The sequence below is a fragment of the Cyprinus carpio genome, chromosome B14, assembly GCF_018340385.1.
Source record: "Cyprinus carpio isolate SPL01 chromosome B14, ASM1834038v1, whole genome shotgun sequence".
NCBI classification, from domain to species: Eukaryota; Metazoa; Chordata; class Actinopteri; order Cypriniformes; family Cyprinidae; genus Cyprinus; species Cyprinus carpio.
This window is the reverse complement of record NC_056610.1, coordinates 4066880-4082613: the sequence shown is the minus strand read 5'-3', so window position 1 is coordinate 4082613 and position 15734 is coordinate 4066880. Positions and strand designations below refer to the sequence as shown.

At 37.3% G+C, this 15734-nt stretch overlaps 1 protein-coding gene across 2 annotated transcripts in view; it reads left to right on the top strand.

Annotated features, from left to right (window-relative positions):
• Positions 1-15734, top strand: part of LOC109067560 (E3 ubiquitin-protein ligase NEURL1B) — a 69600-nt gene that overhangs the window by 29632 nt on the left and 24234 nt on the right. Inside the window, exon 1 of one of the 2 annotated variants that reach the window (XM_019084484.2) lies at positions 9449-9949. The exons of the other annotated variant lie outside the window; for it this stretch is intronic. Coding sequence (XP_018940029.2) covers positions 9919-9949 — 31 coding nt within the window. The 5' untranslated portion in view covers positions 9449-9918. Of the gene's footprint in view, positions 1-9448; positions 9950-15734 lie in introns of those variants that run through there. 2 annotated transcript variants of the gene reach the window in all.

The window sequence follows — 15734 nt, the reverse complement described above, 5'->3', positions numbered from 1 at the left end:
TTCTGTCGAGTCACATTGCCCTGATTGCCATCCCTGACCATGCCGATGGCTGCCAGCGTTACATGAAATCAGACTGACAGATTTGTGTTGGCTGTTCCCAGAGGAGAGGGGACACTGAAAATAATGTTCAGAAAAAGGTTTGTAGATTGAGGTGCTTTTAAGACCGATGTGATCACATTGGTCCTTCATTTCTTTTTCTCCTCTAATCTGTTGGGGGTTTTTGTACTGAGTGGAATTAATTCATTAATGAGGGCATGAATCTGAAGGTGAATCTCAATAAACCTCTCAAGACCATGTTGAAATAAATTGTATCTTGCTTAAAGGAAATTAAGCTTATTTTTAGGAGGCTATTTTGCACATCTTTATTTGCATAAAATTTTAACACATTTTCCCACATTCTCATTACCATTAACAAAACCTCAATCTCATCACCAAAATGTGGGAAAAATTTGGTATTATACTTAAATTGTATTTATACACCAATATGTTTTATCTTCTGCTTAAAATGTATTCTGAGATTTTTTTTTTAAATCATTGTAATTGTAACAGTGCTGAAACATTAAGCAAATTAAGAAAATGGTGTATCAACCCAAGTGCAGTTTATTCCAAAGAGTGAAAATCCAAAACCAAACTATGAATTAAGACCAAAAACATGACCATAAAATGAACTTGACGAAACAATGACCTGAGACACTGAGCAATGAACAACATTTTAAATAAAAGATGTTTTATCATTGGTTGTTTTTGTCATATGATTACCCTAGTAAGCCACACTGGGGAAACTGAGTCAGCTAGCTTAGTCAGCTGGCTGTTCTCTAAATGTTCTTGCGGTGCTTTGATGCCATACATCACATTGATGTGGTGTCGGCGCTGTCTCAAGTCGGACAAAATTTCTAACCGGCACGCACTTCTTCAAGTCAACTGCCGATCAGTCTGTGCAGTGCCACATGAAGTTGAACACACATATTGACAAAACAGAATAACTAAACAAGATAAAAATGATTGTGAAACAATGACAAGATAAAAGTGATAAGAAGATAAGACAATGAACCAATGAACATGGCAAGATCACATGAAGGAAATGAGGAATCTAATGACAGGAACTTCAAAATAAAAGACATAAACAAAACCTAAAACAGACATGACATATCCCCTCAAAGTGCAGAACACCAAATAAAAAAAACACCAAAATAAAACAACATGTACAAAAGAACAAAACAGTCCAGGAGAGTGCTGGAGTGGAGGAGGAATTCTTCGTCATCAGTTAGGAACCTTGGTGTGCTATTTGATAGCGATCTTTCCTTAGAAAGCCATGTTTCTATCATTTGTAAAACTGGATTTTCCATCTCAAAAATATATCTAAATTATGGCCTGTGCTCTCAATGTCAAATGAAGAAATGTTAATCCATGCATTTATGACCTCAACGTAAGATTATTGTAATGCTTTATTGGGTGGTTATTCTGCACGCTTGGTAAACAAACTCCAGGTAGTCCAAAATACAGCAGCTAGAGTTCTTACTAGAACCAGGAAGTATGACCATATTAGCCCTGTTCTGTCAACACTGCACTGGCTTCCTATTAAACATCGTATAGATTTTAAAATCTTGTTTATTACTTATAAAGCCCTGAATGGTTTAGCACCTCAGTATTTGAATGAGCTCTTGTTACATTATAATCCTCCATGTCGTTCTCAAAACTCAGGCAATTTGATAATACCTAGAATATCAAAATCAACTGCGGGTGGCAGATCCTTTTCCTATTTAGCACCTAAACTCTGGAATAACCTACCTAACATTGTTCGGGAGGCAGACACACTCTTGCAGTTTAAATCTAGATTAAAGACCCATCTCTTTAACCTGGCTTACACATAACACACTAATATGCTTCTAATATCCAAATCCGTTAAAGGTTTTTTAGGCTGCATTAATTAGGTAAACCGGAACCGGGAACACTTCCCATAACACCTGATGTACTTGCTACATCATTAGAAGAATGGCATCTACGCTAATATTAGTCTGTTTCTCTCTTATTCCGAGATCACCGTAGCCACCAGATCCAATCTGTATCCAAGTCAGAGGGTCACTGCAGTCACCTGGATCCAGTACGTATCCAGCCCAGATGGTGGATCAGCACCTAGAAAGGACCTCTACAGCCCTGAAAGTCAGCGGAGACAAGGACAACTAGAGCCCCAGAGACAGATCCCCTGTAAAGACCTTGTCTCAGACGACCACCGGGACAAGACCACAGGAAACAGATGATTCTTCTGCACAATCTGACTTTTCTGCAACCTGGAACTGGCCCCCCGACTGAGCCTGGTTTCTCCCAAGGTTTTTCTCCATTCTGTCACAGATGGAGTTTTGGTTCCTTGACGCTGTCGCCTCTGGCTTGCTTAGTTGGGGTCACTTCATTTACAGCGATATTGTTGACTTGATTGCAAATGATTGCACAGATACTATTTAAACTGAACTGAGATGATGACATCACTGAATTCAATGATGAACTGCCTTTAACTGTCATTTTGCATTATTGACACTGTTTTCCTAATTAGTGTTGGTCAGTTGCTTTGACGCAATCTTTTTTGTTTAAAGCGCTATATAAATAAAAGTGACTTGTTTATGGCATTATGGCATGGTGGTGGATCTGGACCTTGGAGTAGTGGACAAGACCATGGACTGTGGGGCAGAGATAGTCTTGGACCATGAAGCACTAGATGAGACCATGGAGGATCTGGTGGCTATGGTCGAGCCAGCAGAAATGGAGACCGCCAGTGATGGAAATTACCACCTCATCAGAGCAGAAGACCACTCAGGCAGAGTCGGCAGGTCAGGAGGCCATAGCGGAGCAGAAACTTGCTATCACTTTCATGGTTATTCAAACAGCAATTAAATTATACAGAGAAAGTGAGCAAAACTCATTTACATCAAAGAACTTTATAACTGAACAGTCTAGTGTGAGTTTAAGCACTAAAAAAACACTGTCCTATTATTAGTGAAGCTGTCTGTACACTGTTTGATGAATGAATCTCTTACTTACATCATATGTACATCTGCACTTTGTTATTTATGATGTGAGAATTTGCGAGTGCGGAATTCAGTCAGCAAGTGCTCACACTGACCAAACTCTGGCATTTCAGCATTGACTTCTGAATGCTTCTGACTGAACACGTCATTCATAAACTCAACGGAGTCGTGTGCAATTGGTTATAGTGTGCAATGCTGTAAAAACACATAAAAAAGAAATATGATGCAACATAAGCAGATCTAAATTTAATGCTGCAATCAACAATTTTTATTTCATTTTATTTGTGACAGCTAGGGCTGGGCAAAGTATATAGTTTCATATTATGTTCTATCATTTATTTTTTTGGTGCCACAAAGTACATTGTTTATGGCAATACTATTTCATCATTTGAATGACGGCAGTCTTACATGCATTGTACACATGGGGATGCAGGCAGAAGCATGAATAACAGCATGCGTGCTCACGCCACGTTGCTGTGCGCGTGGTCACGAAAACTTCATGTTTGCATGCATTTTTAAAGGGGTCATATGATGCGATTTCAATTTTTCTTTTCTCTTTGGAGTGTTACAAGCTCTTGGTGCATAAAGAAGATCTGTGAAGTTGCAAAGACTAATGTCTCAAATCCAAAGAGATTTATAAAAGTTAAAAGTCAACCACTCCTACCTAAAACAGCTCATTCTAACACGTCTACGTCACAATGTGGGAAGATTTGCATAACACCGTCCAAATGTTCACGTAAAGCAAGGAGGCGTAACTTTGATTCTTGCTGTAGTATTGTTGCTGCTGCCATTGTGGAGATGCTGTATGTTTCAGTGTGAAAGCGAAATAGAGACCTGCACTCCCGCGGGACGTGCGTGTGGTGTGGGACAACTCTTGATGGGCGAGTGCGTGTGTGGACGGGAAGAGACTCTTATTTTAACACATGAAGTGTAGACACTTTGAAAGATTCATTGTGCATATATGTATTGTGTTATGACAGAGATTTATGAAATCGCGATTAACTGAGATGTCAGCTTTTAGTGAAAATAAAGTGCGCTGCTCGCATTCTGCCATGCCAAACCATGCACACAGCAGCCCATGCTTGCTTTTCTGTTAAAAATAACAGTGGTTTGTGGATGTTGATGCTTAGCCTAAATAACAAATATTTTATTGGTTATAGTGTTTATGCTGGGATGTTGTGGAGCTTAGGAGATGTTACAGAACCATTTCATGTAAAGTTCTTTGATGTACTGAAAAAATCTATATAGATTACTTTTATGCTGGCTTTTGCGCGTGGGAGCAGGACAAAACATGAATGTTGCGGGTTCAGAAAAAGGAATTTCTGCGGGAGTGGACGGGTGCGGGACAGATTCTTGCGGGAGCGGGACTGAAAAATCAGGTCTCTAAAGTGAAATTACTTTCTTTGGCCATCCAAAAGAGTAAATATAAATGGACAAATATTGAAAAATAAATAAAAAAATAAATAAATTGTATGAACAGTTGTGCTATAGATGATAAAATGGAACGGAATAGAGTGGGATGCAGGGATGTACTAGGATGGAGGTGGTAACAAATGAACATTTTTATTGCATAAAGTGCAGAACATTTAACTATTCATGAGGTAGATTGCCTGGAGGAAGAAACTGTTCTTGTGCCTGGCTATCCTGGTATTTGTGGCTCTGAAGCACCGGCCAGATGGCAAAAGTTCAAAAAGGGGATAACTTGGATGTGAGGAATCCAGAGTGATTTTTCTGAGCCCTTTTCCTCACTCTGGATGTATACAGAAGGGTGGGCAGGGGAGCACCAATAATCCTTTCAGCAGTCCGAACCGTTCTATGTAGACTGATGTGTGATTTTGTAGCTGAACCAAACCAGACAGATATTGAAGTGCACAGGACAGACTCAATGACAGCTGAGTAGAACTGTTTCAGCAGCTCCTGTGGCAGGTTAAACTTCCTCAGTTGGCGAAGTAAGTACAACCTTTGTTGGGCCTTTTTAACAATGGAGTCAATGTGATTGTCCCACTTCAGGTCCTGAGAGATGGTGGTTCCCAGGAATCTGAATGATTCCACTGCAGCCACTGTGCTGCTGTCTATGATGGTGAGTGGGTCGAGTGCAGGGGGGTTTCTCCTAAAGTCCACTATCATCTCCACTGTTTTGAGCATGTTCAGCTCCAGGTTGTTAAAAGGGATACTCCACCCCAAAATGAAAATTTTGTTATTAATCACTTACCCCCATAGTTCCAAACCCGTAAAAGCTCCTTTTGTCTTCGGAACACAATTTAACATATTTTGGATGAAAACCGGGAGGCCTATGACTGTCCCATAGACTGCCAAGTAAATAACAGTGTCAAGGACCTTAAAGTCATCGTCAGAATACTCCATGTCTCTGCATATCACCGTATGCTGTGTATGCTCTTCTGTATCTTCCGGGGCATTTTGTCCCAAGCTCCCGTTGAATTCTGACCCATAGTAAGGGCTTCCCCAGCCTTACACAGGACGATGGTGTATCAGGGTGCTTTCACATCTCTAGTTCGGTTCATTTGGTCCGAACCAAGGGCAAACAATTATACATTGTAGCATTTTTCAGCTTTTTTGGTTCCTTTTCACACCACACTGATTGCTTTGGTATGAATTAGTTGAAACGAACCAAAATGCAGTCACATGACAACATCCACATCACTCATTGGCCATGACGTATTTCCTAAACTGCTTTTCGATTGGTCAGAATTTACGTGCGGGAAAATTCCAACATAAGAGGAAAAGCCAGCAAACAACAGGGAGACAAACACAGCTATGGAGAGAGACGACTGCGCGGGCTGGTTTTGTCCCCTGGCCATAATCTATTACATTGTTTGTATACACGACAATATGCAAACAATACATTTCTATAATGAAGCGCGGATGCGGCTTGAAAACAACGTTCTAATGCACTGCAAACGGCGAGCGGGCATCGCTCATAACTTCAAGCGGAGGCGTGCATTAATCCACGAGCTGCCACGCTAAAGCGCAAACTGTCAACAAACACTTCCTCATCCCATAATGCACAGCGCAGCTGACTACGGCAGCTGGTTTAGTCCAAAAATGATCAGTACTTTTTGCAGTTGGGTATGTTCGAGGTCGGATCACGTTCTCACCACAAACGAACCGCTCCAAAGTTCGTTTGAAAGCGTACCGAGACCACCTCTTCAAGCAGGTCTCGGTACGCTTGTTTGGTCCGCCTTTGGTGTGCACCCGAGTGCGATTGCTGCTTTCACACCTGCCCAAACAAACCGCACCAAAGGGGGAAACGAACTCTGGTACGATTCAACCGAACTAAATGAGGCAGGTGTGAAAGCACCCTCAAACCCAAGTGCAGTTTATTCCAAAGAGAGAAAATCCAAAACCAAACTAGTGATGAGTGTTTCAAAGTACTACTTTAAAATCTTTGCAAATCATTTTTGAACCAATGCTTTGGAATGCATATAAAACTGCCAAAGTCATGTGATTTCAGTAAACGAGGCTTCATTATGTCACAACTGTTTTGAAATGTTTCAAAATTTCAATAGCTTTCTGCCGAACCAATGAATCATAGAGGTTCACCCCAATTGTTCAACTTGTTTCTATAGTTTTTACCTGATATGATTTTTTATTTATTTATTTTACCTGATGTTTGTTTTTATAAATTTGTACTTTTTTTTGAAGCATTTGTATAATTAAAAGGTACAAGAGTAGTTAATAGTCTCTAATTGGCCTGTTTAGCTCAGCCATCCATAGAACAAAAAAATAAGCTCTGATTGAAAAAAGACCACATACAAAGACACTTTATATTTAATAGTATTAGAACAGATTAAGAACAGTTAATTGCATTTGATAGATTATACTTTCAATAAAACATTTGCGTAAAAGCACAAATTTTATGCATTTTGGTCTCTGTTTTTGCTGCATTTCTGACCAGCAAGCATAATCAGCGTGTGGAGTTTTAAGTACAAAGAAACAAGTTCAATTGACCATTCGCAAAGAGTCTGATTGACAGGCAATTTGACCAGTCATAAGCCAAATCCGCCCTTTTTGTCTGACAAACAAATCAGGAGACTAGATTAATGTCGGTGGAATTAAACTTTAAAAATGTTGTATTGACATCTTTCCATGGTTGAAATTAAATATTTTCTGATGTTCATTCAAGTTAATTTAGTTTTTTTAAGTAAATATGAAAAGGTTTATGTGCCGCTTGAATTGTGGAAATAAAGCTATCTATTGTGCTATCAATGCCTAAACATAGCACCTCAAACTAATTTGAAGTGGCCAGGTGGTACAAGGTGGTACAAGTTGTAGCTCTCATTCCCAATTCACAAGTTGTAATTACAAGTTCTACAAGGACATGAATGCTTTTTACAAGTTTGAATTTTGTATATCAGTAAATACAATATGGCATGAATGCACCTTTAAATACCAGATTAGGGTAATCACATGACAAAAACAACCAATGACAAAACAAAACTACTAAACAAGATAACCAAAGAAAACCATAGAAATTATGACATATAAATCAAAGGAACCACAAGATCACATGAGGTGAACTTCAAAATTTAAAGACCTTACCAGAACCCAAAACAGATATTACAGTATTTTGTAGGATAAAAACATTTATTGGTAATGGTAATGACAATCAACATTAATAAGATTTTAAAAATCGGGTAGGCAACACAATAAAAGAAATGATAAATATCCTGACAATAATCTTAATTTATGATTTTTAATCTTACTCTTCCTACTAATTGTAATTTTATATATTTATATATTATGTAATTTCACATAATATAGTATTTGTTTTATATATGCAACAGGAGCTGATGGTATGTATCTCACTGCAAGATATTATTCTATCCCAAACAAAGACCTTTTATTCATGTGAAATTTGTTTACAGTGCAAATAGTCTCTTCCTCAAACATTCTTCCTGTGTTAACCACAGTTATTGCCACCTTTCCTTCTAGAACCATTACAAATGCTTCAGAAGAATTTCATTGTGCATTGGTCCTGCCTTCGTTTATATATAATTGTTTTTTCTGTTTCTAGAACCATTACAAATGCTTCAGAAGAAGGAATAAATTGATATAAATATATTAAAATACACTTTACCAAGAATCTGCTACTACAGTTATATTACAATATAATGGCTTTAATTTGAAAGTATATTGCAAGATTATTTTGTTATATGGGTATATCTAAAACCATTATTTTTCTTGAAAATAGCATTAATGCATTAATAATCCCACTGAAGGTCTTTGACGTCCACAAATGTACTTTTCCCTAAGTGGACTATGTCATAACATTCTCACCCTATCAACCGTAGGTAAAACTTTCTGGATATCTTGAAATTATTTTATATGCATAAATAAGGAGTGACCATGTGCCTTGTTACTGTCTGAATGGTCACAGTAGGTGACATACAACCTCTCTTGAGAAGATCTGGGGCAGATTTAATAGCCTTTGGCCAGTGGCCAGCAATCATGGGCTAGGTCTGTTTGGACAAGGCTCCTCAGAGACAGCTACAGCTCACAAGACAGGAAGCAGCTTGCATGGATCCCAGCGGTCAAGGTTGTGAGGAGATAGGATGGGGGTTGGGGTAGAGAGGGGATTTCCTCGTAAGGGGTTTGTGTCATTTTCAAAAATACCCACAACTATGCTGCAGTCATGAAACATTTAGGTACTAATCTGTTTTCATATATTTTTTATGTCTTTAAGTGCTTTAATATCTGCTGGCCTGTTTGCTATTGTATGTGTAAAAATGCAAAGTTTGTATTACATTTGAATATCCATTTCTGGAGACAAAAGGAATGATAAAAAACAAACAATTTTCATTTAGAGTAAGATAATTTATATAAAATAAGCTGTATTTCAAAAATAACTGATATCTAGTAATAATTCATTTTTAACCTTCTTAAGGCTTATATAGCTAATATAATGATAATGAAATTAGCTTGACCTACAAATACAGATATTTATTTAATTCAAATTAGTTGAGTTAGATACACCACACTTATACCATGACAGTAGGCTACTATGATTTTTGGACATGTCCAATCAAAGGTAGTACCATGTTCGTTGACTTTCCTTGGAGTATAATGTAAATTTCCTGGAATATATCAGTACCAAGATATTAAGCATCGTTTTGTTGCGTTGTGTCGAGTCTAAGCTCAATAAGAGGAACGCGTTTTGCCATGATGTCACGTCTCGCGCCATGTGCGTTGCGTTTTAAGACAGCGTATGAAGTTAAAAATAATTCCATTAAAAAAAAAAAAAAAGACTCGCGTGACCAGCTGTTCTTGAACAACAACAACAACAACAACAACAACAAAAAAAAAAAAAACGTCGTGTGAATGTTCTCTACAATCTGGAAGAATCGACGTCGCGTCGTTCATTACAGGACGCATCTGTGGTATGTACACATGCGCCGTTGAGTTGCGTCTAGCTGTTTTTATCAGGGTTTTACACCACCAGCGTTGCGTTTTAAGGCGCGTGTCAAGTTAAAAATAGTTTAGCTTTTAAAACGCTTCTTGAGCTCCCCTCGTGTTCTGTTACATTTTGTCGCGAGCGTTTTTTTATCGCAAGGCTTTACGAATCGACGTGCGCGCTTACAGTGCATCCAGTTTTGTTTATTATAACGACAGCGTTGTAGTTGTTCGCGTCGCGTCCAGTGTAGATGTGTTGTAGGCGTGGGGAGGGTTTGGCTGGCCAATGCGCCAATAGACGCCAATGGCTTGAAAAGCCGCTTCTGTGTGCATGATAGTATGAAGGCGCTGCAAGTCTCAGACGAGTAGAGATTTCACAGAGCTGCGATTAGGAAAATATTCCATTTATCTGATAATAAATGGACAGACCAGGAGCAGAAGCATTCGCGATCCACTTGTCACCAAGGGAGAGCAATTATTGGAAATAATGGGGAATACAACACCCAAACCACTAATAGGTAGGAGATGGCTTGGTTTGCCGTTGGATGATATGTCTTGCGACAGAAATTGGAAGCATTTTTGTATACTTTAACGTGGATAGAGTTGTTTAATGTATTGATTTCTTGTGCAAATATAACGCATGTATACAAGCTTCTGAACTATATTGGGATGACAGTGCGCGCTGCGTAGGAGTCAGAAGATGACGGGTGATGTTCAAGTTATTCAAAGACCCTGCAAATGTGTCATTGCTTAAAGCTGTCTAATTCATTAAGCATAACATCACCCTTTATGTTTTAATTTTTTTTCCCCTCTGGATGTTGAATGGCGTTTCATACAAAATTGTGAATAATTTGAAAGGAAACATGAATGTTGTTCACCTTCTTTTTATATATTTCTTATTGTCTGTATTTAAATGTTAAACAAATATGATTATGTTTGATAGTAACAGATTAATTATTTATTATTCTGTATTAAAGAGACCACAAGAGTTGTTGTGCAGAAGATTAGGATTCCACCATCCATGAGAAAAGCTGTTTTTTCTGCTGAATTCTATTATGTTCTACACTCTCCTCCATCACCTAGATTGAATGTACACAGAGTGTGCCTCAAGCATACCTTATGAACACACAGTTTCCATTTAAAGCCTAGATTTTTCCTACTGGATCAATGCAAGTTCAAATAATTGCTTTTAATTGCATCTAGATACCTAAAGTGAGCTTTATCTGTCTGTGGTTAAAGTATATGCTCAGTCAAAAGTCTGAGGTCACATTGACAAATTGGAAGATATTTTTATCTTGAAAAAAAAACCCCATAAAGCAGGGGTCTCCCACCCTACTCCTGGAAAGCTACTGTCCTTCAGATTTCAGCTCCAACCCCAATCAAACACACCTGAACCAGCTAATCAAGGTGTTCAGGGTTACTTGATAATTACAGACAGGTGTGTTGGAGCAGGGTTGGAACTGAAGTCTGCAGGTGGTAGCTCTCCAGGAGCAGAGTTTTGACCATTTTAAAAACAAAGGTAATTTTCTGAGGTTAATTGAATAACGAAATATTTCAGATTATAGTTCAATAATCAAATAAGAAAATTAGTTACATTGATCATGTGAAGTGCTTTATAAGACAAGATGGTCATTGTCAAACCAAATGTTAAGACATTCCAACATTTGTGTTAATTTTTCACTCATCTTGTTGTGCAGATAATATAATTTGTAATTAAAATGTTGTAGTAAATGAATAAAAAATAATTTTAATGAACGGTCTCAGAATTTTGCTGTAGGAAATTTTGATACTGACCTGACCATAAATGGGTTTAATGAGAAGTGTAATTGGCCGATCAGTAAAGTTAATCACATGGCACATAAGCAGCACACAAAAGCTCAGGGTGTGCATGTATATCAATAGGTTAAAAATTACTCACAATGTCTTTCAGTGGCATTGCTGGAGTTCTGCTGCTCATTGACCCCAAAAGAATATTCTTTGTTTCCATGTTCACAAATAAAGCTCTATCTGGTATCCATTATTTCTCATTGTGTGCTCAGTCCCCACCCTCTTGTAAGTTCTGCTTAGAGCTCTCGAACTCTGATACTGGAATGCTGAAGAACTTTTGCACCCCACACAACAATGAACTGTATGTTGACTATAAAATTGGTACATCTGTTGGTGAATGATTTACTTATAGTCAAACGTGAACTTGTGTCTTAAATATGATTGAATATATGGCTTGGCATGCCGTACAAAGCTGATTTCCAGTTTAACTCTGAAACGCAGCATGATTGGGTGTGTGGAACACAATGCTGGATCAGGTCATAGTACATTTTTATAACATTTTAGAAACACATGAATGTATTCATCTTAGAGGTTTCATCACTTTTTTTTCATTTTGGCAATTTTGGCAATATTAGATGCTGTTGCTTGACTGGCTGAATCATATTGGTGTTTGTGTACATATCTTAGAAAATGAAAGACAGAAAAATCAAGATTTAACTTTCAGCCATTTTACCCAGCATGGATCACTCATCTGTAAAATCTGAGGCCTGATTTGACTTTACCAGAGTTAGCATATAAAATATTTAAAACTTAAATCCAGAGTAACTTTTTGGCTTTTCAGTCCAAAAATTATTTGTATATTTATCTCACATAAGATTTATGAGATGGTGCAGTTGTAATCGAACTAATGTAAAGTTGTACAATTTGGCTTGAAAATAGAACAAGCTATGTACAACTATACACACACAAATTAGCCCATATGCCATTCTGTCATACTAATTTGTAGCAAGACATGGCTAATGTAGACATTCAGTTTTTACATTTTTTGAAACTTCATTCTTAACATTTATCACGTTTAGGTCGGAGCCAATAGTCTTGTGGCAAGCGCTTTGACATATAACTGCATCCTAGTTTGTGCTAATTTTTCGTATCCCGTTCCTCTCTATCTATCCATCTAGAGATAGTTAAGGTCAATGAATCAGCCATATATATATATATATATATATATATATGGCTGATTCATTGACCTAACATATCTCTTTGGCTGCACTGACAAACTGCAACATGAAATCCATGCTCAATGGAAAAACGTGTCTCCACCTACATTTTTATTTTTGACCTATAAAGAACATACAATTTACAGCAGTTTCCAGCTGAAATGACACTAGGCATTAGATTTAAGAATATACGTTTTCAGTGGATTTTCAAAAAGTTTGCATTGCCTGAGAAAACATGAAAGATGTGAGGCGAGCAGTTCTCAGACAGTTTTTCTTGTGCATAAAATCACACACTAGCAAACCAATGAGAACACAGAAAAATAATGATGATTCACAGTTAATAGAGTGTTGGCCCCAAAGCTGCTGGTGATCCACTCACTCCAACCTCTACATAACTGGTACAGATTTGAAGAAAATTACTTAAGGACAGTTACATATGTATTCCCAACATTTTCTTATGCAAGCTTTACGTTGCATCTCAGATGATAAGGGAGTTCATAGTAATGTTCATATTTAGCAAGTCAGTTTTGCCACATGGCTTGGGTAATGCATGCCATGATATGTACTAATTAGTGCTGTCAAACCATTAAAATGTTTAATCTAATTTTAATATAATATATGATGTTGATTAATCAAATTACTTGCAAACTAATCACACATGAATTTGGGCTGAGAAATTAGTCCCCAAAAGATTATTTAAAGTCAAAATTGTGTTAAATGAGAAAAGAATAGACGTTACAAAAGGTACAGTAGTTTTAAAAATAAGTATTTTGTTTCAACATAGAACTTACACACAAACATTTAAGACTACAGTGTGGCCATTACATTGTTTTTTGAAGCTGCATCTGAAGTGGCATTTAAATAGGATAGAATGGGGGAAGATATTTTTAGATTGTAACCTATTTAGATAAAAGATTAACGTGCCCAATGATAATGATGAATCAGACAAAGTGTATTTATAGGAAAAACATAGAAACATTTGCTAATATGGTTGTTTAAACACAAAATGTAAAATAATATATAGGTCAGTCATGAAACTCTAGATGGCGCAGGCTGACGGGTTGTTAATGTAACTGATGATAATCAGAGAGTTAAACAACTTGGCACAAGCTGATTAATTCATGCTGCATATGCAGCCAATGAGCTTACTGCCTTGCATTTATATGGCTGGCTAGCATTCCTTTGAGATTCCTGCACCGTGCTTTCAGAGTTTCTCTGAAACCATCCACCTTCTCCAGCTCCACCTGAATAGATCTGCTACGGGTTATTTTATGTGCAATTTGAGCGGCAGCATGTCTTAAATACTCACACCGTATTGCCATATGCATTGGCTGTAGTAAGTTCCTGTACTTGCTTGCAGCAGCAGCAATAATCTACAAATACAGTAATTACCAACAGCAGCAGCAATTCAGCAGCAGCATAACAGATCTATTCCGCTAAGACCAAATACATTAACAGTGTCATATCCATCACCATGCTAAAATCTTCAGAGAGTTGTCATGATTGAAGTAACATTTATATATTTTTAAAGGGGCATTCATGTAAATAATAAAATAAACTATTTTATTTAAAATTTTATTTAGACGATTTTATTAAATAAATGAATAACCAATTACAAAGCAGAAAGATTCATCTGAAAGGTAAAATTATTCTATGATTTATATACAAGCATAAGAATATTTACAGATTTAATTGTCCATATTTTCATTGAATATATGTCATAATAGCAACACTATGAATGCAAGTGTAATGATTTCACGAAGTTAAACTATAGGTTTTAATGAAAGCAAAGATGTCTGAAATAATTGATGGAAATGTTAAATAAACCCACAAATTACAATTAATATTAAATTTAGAAATAACAACACTAATAACAACATGCCACTTGGGGGCTTCTGTGTCAATTTATTCTTACTTGACAAATCTAAAAACATTAGCCGCGTTTCCACTGTTGGGACAAAAGTGGGCATGCTAGTGTTAGCACTTCCAGGGCTTTGATCGTGCCTCACCGGTGCTTCCTCAGGGCTAACGGCACAGGTTTTTTGGCCCTACGAAAACCTTGGGCCAAAGCGGGCAAGCTGGGGCTAGAGGAGTGGTTATGAAGAAAGGCAGAGTTTCTCCATGTCTGGAGATTTTGATGCTTTTGATGAGAATTTTCAATCCTGATAAATTAATTCATTATGATCAATGTATCACTTATTATTGTAAAACGTTGATGCTTTTGGATTTAAATCTTTTACAAAGCATGCAAACTTTTATCATGTTCGTTTTGTGATCGTGCTAGTTCCAGTGACTTATTTTTTGTTTTTTTTGTGTTAATTTTTTTTTGTTTGTGGAGTGATGGGGTTGCATGACATTGTTCCTGAGAGGCGTGTAAAAGGCGGGTTTTAGTGAAGCACAGCAGAGCTTCTCTGGCCCAGTGGCAGAAACGCAGCATGATTTTGGCCTCGGTGATTAGCCCCGGCCAGGTGAAACCAGCAGTTCAATTCCAGGCTGCAACAAAGTCACATTGTGCAGAGGACTCATCTCACAGAAGCAAGTGACTTTATGAATATGTTCAGCCCCCTCTCCCCGAAGCTTAGAATATTCGGTGTTGATCACTACCGAAGCTTCAAAGCTCAAAAAATGGTATTCGGACCAGCCTTAGTAACGAAACACACAGCAGTTTCGTTACTAACTCAGTCCACGTTTTTGGAAATACAGCTATGTGTTTCTTGGAATTTTCTTTGCCGAAATTGTGCAAAAACAGATAATACTTGACAACATTGTATTAAAAATGTAACACAATATTAACTAATTAATTAATTGAACTGTTGTATAAAATCAACATCACAATATCACATCGCACAGTCATCATGCATCATGTTTGTCAGCAACTGAATGCAATGTATTAACATGTTAAATCGACAGCCCTGCTAATATACAGGTGCTGGTCATATAATTAGAATATCATCAAAAAGTTGATTTATTTCACTAATTCCATTCAAAATGTGAAACTTGTATATTATATTCATTCATTACACACAGACTGATATATTTCAGATGTTTATTTCTTTTAATTTTGATGATTACAACTGACAACTAAGGAAAATCCCAAATTCATTATCTCAGAAAATTTTGTGAAAAGGTTCAATATTTAAGACACCTGGTGCCACACTAAAATCAGCTATTTAACTCAAAACACCTGCAAAGGCCTTTAAATGGTCTCTCAGTCTAGTTCTGTAGGGTACACAATCATAGGGAAGACTGTTGACTTGACAGTTGTCCAAATGACGACCATTGACACCTTGCACAAGGAGGGCCCGACACAAAAGGTCAT